The sequence below is a fragment of the Syngnathoides biaculeatus genome, chromosome 8 (genome assembly GCF_019802595.1).
Source record: "Syngnathoides biaculeatus isolate LvHL_M chromosome 8, ASM1980259v1, whole genome shotgun sequence".
Lineage (NCBI taxonomy): Eukaryota > Metazoa > Chordata > Actinopteri > Syngnathiformes > Syngnathidae > Syngnathoides > Syngnathoides biaculeatus.
In genome coordinates, this window is record NC_084647.1 from 22941955 (window position 1) to 22951141 (window position 9187).

Sequence of the window (9187 nt, forward strand, 5' to 3'; positions counted from 1 at the left end):
TGTACATCTGCCAGCACACTGCAACCTTGAATCAGGTTTTGAGGCTCCATGTACAAAATATATCTTAAGGAGTATATTTAGTACAAAGTACTGGAGTTTGCATGTTCTCCCCGTGCCTGCGTAGATTTTCTCTGGGAACTCCAGGTTCCTCCCACATCCCCAAGACATGCACAGCATTAATTGGACACCGTAAATTGCCCCCTATGTGTGATTGTGAGTGCGGCTGTTTGTCTTTATGTGCCCTGCGATTGGCTGGGAACCAGTTCAGGGTGTACCCTGAATCCTGCCCGTTCACAGGTGCCAGCACTCCCGCGACCCTTGTGAGGATAAGCGGCTAAGAAAATGGATGGATATATATATACATATATAGATTGTGTTTTAATGAAACACAAATGAGAAAATGGACCATAAGAAAAGTGATGATATTTTGAGAGGCTGGAAATGAGCAAGCCACCCCATTCGTTGCCCCCATTCGGTCAAATTCTTCAAAACTTTAATGTTGACTGTAATGGTTGGGCAGATGACACAAATTTAGCAGCGCTGCCAGATGACGACGGTTCAGTTGAGATGTTAGGTCTGTCTAAAATTAATAAATATCCGGAAGAACCAAAATGTCCTTCAATAAAACCACAACAAAACTGAGGTAATTATTTTGGTCAACCGAGAAAAAAAGGACTGCTGTTAGTAAACACCTGGAGCTCTGTTTTTGTAGACAGTGCATCTGTGGCGGGGCATATATGCCAGAGGATTCTCATTTTTGTGATAGCACAAGGAACAAATTTGCCAATTCGCCAGACCAGGCCTATGGGGTGAGATATGCATTTTTTTTTATATATATATATTGAGTGTGCATTTATCATGACTCATCCATCCATTATCTGAGCTGCTTATCCTCACATGGGTCGCAGGAGTGTTGGAGCCTATCCCTGCTGATGTCAGGAGTCAGGGTACACCCTCAACTGGTCGCCAGACAATCTCAGGGTGCATAGAGACAGACATCAGTAGCACTCACAATCAGTGTGCTGGGATTTGAACCCAGGTCCTCAGAATTGTGAGGCAGTCACACACTGTGCTGCCTGATGACATCCATCCATTTTCTTTGCCGCTTATCCTCACAAGGGTCGTGGGGAGTGCTGGAGCCTATCCCAGCTGTCAACGGGCAGGAGGCGGGTACACCCTGAACTGGTTGCACATGCACTCACAATCACACCTACCGTCAATTCAGAGTATCCAATTCATGCATTTTTTTGGAATGTAGGAGGAAACCAGAGTGCCCGTAGGAAACCCACGCAGGCACGGGGAGAACATGCAACCTCCACACATGCGGGTCCGGGATCGAACCCGGTTCCTCAGAACTATGAGGCCAACACTTTCCCAGCTAAACCACTGTTCCACCTGATGACTTATCATTTGTAAATATTCAATTTGCGCAGAACATGCAAACTTCACGCAGCGGAGGCCGGATTTGAACCCGGGTCGTCAGAATTGTGAGGCGGATGTCCTAATCAATCGTTCACTTGGTTGCTAATTGCGTTATTGCAATTTACGATGATTATGATGATGATGATATGAAGCAGTCATTGCACTTTTAATCTCGCCCTCACCCATCCAGGCACTGGCGCACCCCCAAGCATGTGTGCGCTGGGAACCCATGCTGTGGGCGTGAGAGGATCCCCACTGCCTCAATCTACAAGTGCTTTCCACTAAAATAGCAGCTCTGCCACCCTATAAAAACCTTTAATATGTCCTCGCACCTTCTAACGCTTTTAATCTTGCACACCCCATGAAGGCACTGGAATGTTAGTTTTATGAGGAAAAAGACACTCCAGGAAAAATAAATTGCCTAAATTTTGCCATTACACTTTTAATCTCGGGTACACCCCCAAGAGTGTGCATGGACCTCAGTTTGGGTATGCCCACTGCCCTTTTTGATAAGTATTTTCTACTGGAACAGCAGCTCTGCCGGAACTTTAAGTGTCTCCTCGCACTTTCCAGTATCTCGTTTAAAACATTGAACTGTTAACTAAATTTGACATCTCCACAAGGCATTAAGCAGTAAAGATGGAAAATATGTAACTCTTTAAGTGTGCGTGCACAGCACTTGTACGGCAGGTATGCACAAACTTTGGCGCTCAAGCGCCAAATTTGAGTTGTAAAACAAGTCAGGGCAATGAGAAAAACGTAAAATGTCTTTGGCGTTAGGAGGAAACGCATCACATTTCAGGAATCAAAAACATTGCTATGTTTGATGAGCCGTTAACATGACATCATACGAAAGAGTACTTGCGATGGGTAAATACATTGTAAAATTAACAGAAACGCCTGGAGACAGATCAATAGTATCAATTTCCGGAAAAAATATTAAATTGGGGCGGCACGGTGGATCAGATGGTAAAGCGTTGGCCTCACAGTTCGGATGACCCGGGTTTGATCCTGGCCCCACCTGTGCGGAGTTTGCATGTTCTCCCTGTGGCTGCGTGGGTTTTCTCCGGGGACTCAATTTTCCTTTCACATCCTAAAAAGACGTAACATTAATTGGACACTCTAAATTGCCCCTAGGTCTGATTGTGAGTGCGGCTGTATGTCTTGGTGTGCCCTGCGATTGGCTGGCAACCAGTTCAGGGTGTAACCCGCATCCTGCCTGTTGACAGCTGGGATAGGCTCCAGCACTCCCCGCGACCTTCATGAGGATAAGTGGCAAAGAAAATCGATGGATAGATGGATGTTATATTGGCCAAATGTACAATTTGGCCCAATGCCAGCGATACTTAAAATTTTGTCATACAAATAAAATGTAATCTCATTTTAAATGCATCCATTTTCTAGAGGACTTCATTCGGGTCTAGGGTCCCGGCTGACTTTGGGGAAAGATCGGTCCTGGTCACCTTTAAACAACCCTTCACACTCACATTCAAACCTCAGAACAATTAAGAGTTTTCTATTCATTTAATATGCGCATGTTTTTGGGCGGCAGCACAGTGGAACACCTGGTGAGAACATTGGCCTCGCAGTTCTGAGGACCGGGGTTCAAATCCCCACCCCGCCTGTGTGGAGTTTGCATGTTCTCCCCGTCCCTGCGTGGGTTTTCTTTGTGAACTCCGGTTTCCTCCCACATCACAGAAACATGCATTAATCGAGAACTCTAAATCACCCTTAAGTGTGATTGTGAGTGCGACTGTTGTCTGTCTCCATGTGCCCTGCCATTGGCTGGCAACCAGTTCACTCCGCACTCCGCCTACTGTCTGGTGATAGCTGGGATAGGCTCCAGCACGCTTGTGACCCTTGCGAGGATAAGCAGCTTGGAAAATGGACGGCTAGATGGATGTTTTGGGGAATGAAGCTGGCGAACCCAGAGAAAATGCACTTAAATTGCAAATTCTATACAGGAAGGCCAAATTTGAGCCCTCAACCTGAGAACACCTGGTTTAATGGTAATGTTTCTTATATTAAAAAAAAATAATAATAACATACAGGGAAAATTGTTAATTTTAGTAATACTTAATTTAACTTTTTTACATTTTAATCAACCAATGATGATCGGTGGCAAAACATCTAAATTTATACACAAACATTTAAGTACTCTTTGTAATAAAAATGCCACTTTGCCATTCCCCATTGTACATGCAATTCCCTCTAGAAAAAGCTTATGTGCATCTCAATTAACTTCCAATATCACAGAATATATCATTTGAAAAATATCAGTTTACTAAATTTGACCTTTCCCCAAAGCCTGAAATGACATAGGTGAAAACTTTGTGGGCAGAGAGACTTATTCAAATAATTAAATTAAAAGAACACGCAAAGTGGGGTGGTTCAATCCGACTCAGCTGCAGCACACATGCTCCCACTCCTGTTGCACGTCGTCAACTCCCGTGGCCTTTATTTGATTTGTTTTTGATTTATTTTTTAGGGGGGCATGAATCAACTGGTGCACACGCCGCCTCGTGTCACACAGCCGCTCGGGTATACGCTGACACCCCACGCACGTACGCGTGCATACGCGCTCACGCACAATAAACGCTAACTCGAATCGGCGGCGGCGCAACTTACCGGACGTGTCGGGGAATTTTGCGACGATGCTATAAACTGGCATCCCATCCGCTCGTTTAAACATCCATCAAATCCGCTCAGGAGGAGGAGGAGGAGGAGGCGTAAAGTGCAGGTTCGCTCGTCTGCGTCTGGAAAGCTCCACGAGGGCGCAAAATCCCGCCTCTCGATCTCGCTTGCCTTCTCGGCTACTGCGCACACGCATGGACACGCACGCCCACAAACTCCAAGCTACCTGCTCCTGACGCTCACGTCACGCGCCCGGACGGGAGAACCGGATGGATCTCCGAATGAGAGGAAATGATCCACGGGACTCCTGCGCATGCGATGCAAGCGGTCAGGTGTGAGGTGTGCACGTGGCTCCTGCTCCACTTTGAAGCGCCCCCCCCCCCCCCTCCCCAGGCCGACGAAGCGCTCAAAGGCTGGCGAGTACGGCGAGGCTCAGACGAATTGACAAAATGTGGAACTTTTATAAGCGCAGTAAAAACAGAATCATCAGTCACTGTGACAAGACCTCAGTCTCTTGGGGGGCAATTATTTTTAGCCTCCATCCATATTTTTGATTGTCCTATACGCTGAAATATAAAAATGTGACCAGCTATCGCTTACAAAACCAATCCTCTTCATTTATGCAATGAATTATTAAAACACCCGTGACCCTAATGATGATAACCAACAGGGAGGTACTGTACCCCAAATTCAGCCTGGGACCCCAATTCCAATCATGTTTCAATGTTGTGTAATGTAAATAAAAACCTAATACAATGATTAGACAATAATTTTCAATCTCAATTCAATTACATATATTCAAAATCCAATTCAAACTGATCCAGTGTTATGATTTATTACGTGTGTGTGCGTGTGTGTGTGTGTGTGTGTGTGTGTGTGTTGTTTTGCAGATATTCACTTATTTTGAATTTGAAGCCTGTAACATGTTCCCCAAAAGCCCAGACAGGGGCAACAAAAGAGTGGTAAAGTTAAGGAAGGCTCAAATAACACCTGTTTGGAACATTCCACAGGTGAACAGCTTACATGTCACGATTGGGTTTGAAGGGAGCATCCCCGAAAGGCTCGCTTGTTCACATGCACGGATGGGTTCAGGGTCACCTCTTTTGTGGGACAATTTTTAAGAAATGTTCCAAGGATCAAGAACGTCATGGTGACTCCCGAGTCCCCTGCCTTATTAAATGTGGCACTAACATGTTACCATTGCACTGCCACTGAATCCAAACAAGATGTAGCACGTAGGTGACATTCACACTGCAATCAATCAAACCAACTACTTCTAACTTTGTACCAAAATGGGAAATCCTTCCAACTACTATACCAAAACATTAATTCTTTTATTTTTTATTTTTAACAACACAAAATGCAGGTAAGTAGGAGCTCAGGAGGCAAAGTCCAAGAAGCTTAATGTAACCTCCTGTCTGAGCACAAACTTTGGTCCCCCTTTCTTACTGAAAATATCTGTCATCTTTGTACATTTGGCTGCACCTTGCTACAATATTTTTCTTTTCCTTCATCTTTTTTTTTTATCTTTTATCACCTGAGCTGAGCTTAAGCGTGGGGGTGGGGGGAGGGGGGAGATGCGATGCACTCGTGGCCAGTTTGCTCCTTAAATCGTTGGTGGCACACAAGTGAAAGTCCAAACGTGAGAGCATAAAAAAGCACAGTGGGGCGCGGATTGTAATTCTTGTGTCTGACACTGACTCGCGCCAAGTCACTTGGCCAGCCGTCTGTATACTGCAGGTCCGTGCCATGCTTGTTGTGCCTTTGCAGGCATTTTACAGGCTACTGACCTGATAATATGCATAGTCCTGTATTAGTTGAACAGTAGCTTGTACTTAGTTTTGTTAAATGATTTGTATGCAGTTTTAAATGCTCGTTATTTTCTATACATATCTGCTTGTTTTGATAGCAACAAATGAAGTACAGTAGTGAGATTTAATCCAGAGTAGTTGAATACAATTAAACATGTCTCAATGCATCTGTTAATGCTTTTTAAATGACTTTTATGGTTGAGATGGTTGAGACTCATAAAGTTTGCCTAGATACACAGATGAGGGTAAAAAAATATATATATATTTCGACCTACAAAAGCTCATTACTGCCTTAGCTCATATCTCATTATTCTAAAGCTTTATAATGTCATTGTATTATTATATGCAATTTCAGCATGATCGCCATTATTAATTATTATTTCACAAATGGTCAAAAGAGTGTTGTGATTTTCCAGGGGTTGCAGACACATCAGAATAATAGCTGTGAAAACCTTTTTTGCTGCTGTTATTTTGCCGTTGATCAAGCATTTTATCGTACGTGTGTCGACATCTTGTGTTGACTGCACCTATAACCACTTGTCACTTGGCAATTCAGCTTTGTCTCCAGTGTTTCTGTGTTGTGTTTTTGTGATGTCACCATGTGAGGGTTTCCAGTGATGACAAAAGAAAAAGGTGTGTACAGGTACCGTTTTGCAACATTAGGACCGGTCCGGCTGCTCAGCACAATAGCGTCAATGTATAGACAAATAATATTCACTGTACAGAAATGTAATACAGACTTCTTTCATTTTCCTCCTTGTTCTAAAAGTCTAAATAGAGTGTCTCAAAAGTAATGATATACTTCATTATTTTCATTTTTCACCTCAGGTATCATCCAAACAGACATGTGGCCGTTAAAATTTGATAGATTTGCAGTTTTCTGTAAGCATATTATTCCCTTGGCTACAGCTCGCCAATTGACATATGAATAATATTGCAAAATTACCAGCTGGCAAAACCTTTTTCTGTTCCCTATTGTAATTTACTCGACTTTGAGAAGCTTTATGCCATCACACTGCTGCAAAGTGTTTTAAAGCTAAAGTGCTAACCGTGGCGAGCTTCTCAAAACAGGATCTTTTGTAGATAAACCAAACCGCATAAGGCTTGGCACAATAACCGCTGATGAAAACCCAGAACTTGTAGATGGGGCGTAGACGTAAAGCCGGGGAAAGTTTATGGGAAGGGGTCCATGGGACTGAACTGGTGCTGAAATACAGTTGCTAACAGAAAAACGGCATGTTTAGTGGCAGTTTTACAATGTCACTTCAATGTGAATTGGTGAGCTGCTGGCAAGGGAATGATGGGCTTGCAAAAATATAAAATCATAATAAGCTGCCAAATTCTGATGGCCTCACATCTGTCCCAATGATAACTGAAACAAAGAAGAAAAATGGAACTGTAGCGTGACTTTTGGGACCCTCTTTACTGCAATCCATCCATTTTCCATGCCACTTATCCTCACTAGGGTTGCGGGCATGCTGGAGCCTATGAGAGCTATTTTTGGGCGAGGCACCCTGAACTGGTCACCAGCCAGTCACTGAGCACATATTAATAAACAACCATTTCCACTCACATTCACACCTACAAGTAATTTTGAGTCGTCAGTTCAGCTACCATGCATGTTTTTGGGATGTGGGAGGGAACTGGAGTACCCTGAGAAAACCCACACAAGCACACGAACATGTAAACTGCACACAGGGGAGGCTGGATTTGAACCCGGATCCTCAGAGCTATGAAGCAGATACACTAACCAGTCGTCCACCCATAATGCCTTCACAATTTATGTTTTAAGATGGGAACAGTTTGAGACGTGAATGACGACGTGAACTTTATATTACTTATTGACTGTACCATTTAAGAAAAAAAAGGAAAGTATATTGCATTCCATTTGCTCCGTTTACAAGTTTTCGCCCCAAGCCCCCCAACCAGTCTTTTTAACCAAGGTCATCCAGGGGACAAGGGAGCAATTAACTGAAAATCATTACCGACTAGGCCTTTTTAAAAAAAAAAAAAAAAAAAAAAGAGGAAATTAGTAAGTGAGGTCACACTGTGACAGGCAATCCATGTAGTCACACGTTTGATTGTATATTATTCCAGACATGGGTGGTTTTGCATTGTCAATCATCCCTCAGAAAAAATGCATGCTTACACGAGTCTCGTCTTGTGACACCCTGTCACTGCCGTCTCTATTTCTTTGCTTCTGTGATGGGAAATACACGCCCTTCCACACACACACGCACAGAAGGAATTCCAATCCGTGTGGGAAAAGCATTTGATAAAGTCTGTGAACCACAACTGACAGCTTTCAATGTAGTTGGGCGTCAGCACATGAAATGTATTCACATGTGACTGCCGTGCAGAGGCTATGATCAAAGTCTTCATCATTATCCTGTGGCATGGCGTAAATTAAATCCCTCGCTCCCCTTCACAGTTGACATTTTGAGCCGTGTTCTCTCAGGTTTTATCGTCTTGTAATTGTGTTTTGCCCTGGGCAGCCAAAAGTATTTGAGGGGAAACATTCCTTTCTTTTGTAGCGTGAAATTTATGATCTTTTATTAATCTTTTTGGTATTGTTCTTTTTTTTATTCTATTGATCATAGTTTGTTTTCCTGTTAGGAGTAGCTTAGTGGCAACGTACACTTGCCCCAGTAGAGTCCTTTACGAGTAGCTCGTGTCGTTCATCTGCTAACTAACATAATAACAAATTAATTAAATGACATCGCTCGATGATTTGGTTTCACGGTTGACTTCTGGGTCACAATGGAAGCGTTTCTCTTACACCTGAGTTGTAATTTTTTGTCACATTTTGACAATCTTACCTTTTTTGGCATTTGGTGACTCAGAATGGAAGCATCCTCGCCCCGCAGTCAAACATGGTATGTTCCTTTCATCCGTACAGCAGGAAGCAGCCTTCTGCCATTCTGTTGGCCAATCCCAAATATAGTTCTTGGAAAAGTTTTTCACTTTTGTTAACAGTTCAATCTTGGTGTGTGCTCTCCAGAATACCATTTTAGTCTAGACTTTAAAAAAAACACAAAACAAAACTTATCTTCCCTTTCCACAACAGGAGAAACCTTGTGATGTGAGCGTGTTGGAGGTGAGGTGTTAGTTTGTTTGCTTGGATCAGGTTCACTCCAGTGGTTTGTTTTATCAGCCCCTTCTCACTGGGAAACCGTCAGGGGAGAGGTTCTGCTATCAGCAACAGACGGGCTGCCTGGTTCTGAAGTTGGCACGTACACACACTTTAATGAGCTCACTTCTGTCACTCGGATAGACTCTCAGATTGAGCCTTGTGTTGGTCTTGAGGCTCTCAGAAGAAA

At 43.4% G+C, this 9187-nt stretch overlaps 1 protein-coding gene across 3 annotated transcripts in view; it reads right to left on the minus strand.

Annotated features, from left to right (window-relative positions):
- Positions 1 to 8954, minus strand: part of LOC133505117 (neprilysin-like) — a 59067-nt gene extending 50113 nt beyond the window's left edge. For 2 of the 3 annotated variants that reach the window (XR_009796152.1, XM_061828061.1), the window contains exon 1: positions 8687 to 8954. Coding sequence is in view for 2 of the 3 variants with exons in the window: in XM_061828061.1 (XP_061684045.1) it covers positions 8687 to 8876 (190 nt within the window). In the remaining variant the exon portion in view is untranslated. Of the gene's footprint in view, positions 1 to 4050; positions 4389 to 8686 lie in introns of those variants that run through there. The other variant, XM_061828062.1, reaches the window with a different exon arrangement.
- Between the last annotated feature and the right edge of the window lie 233 nt (positions 8955 to 9187).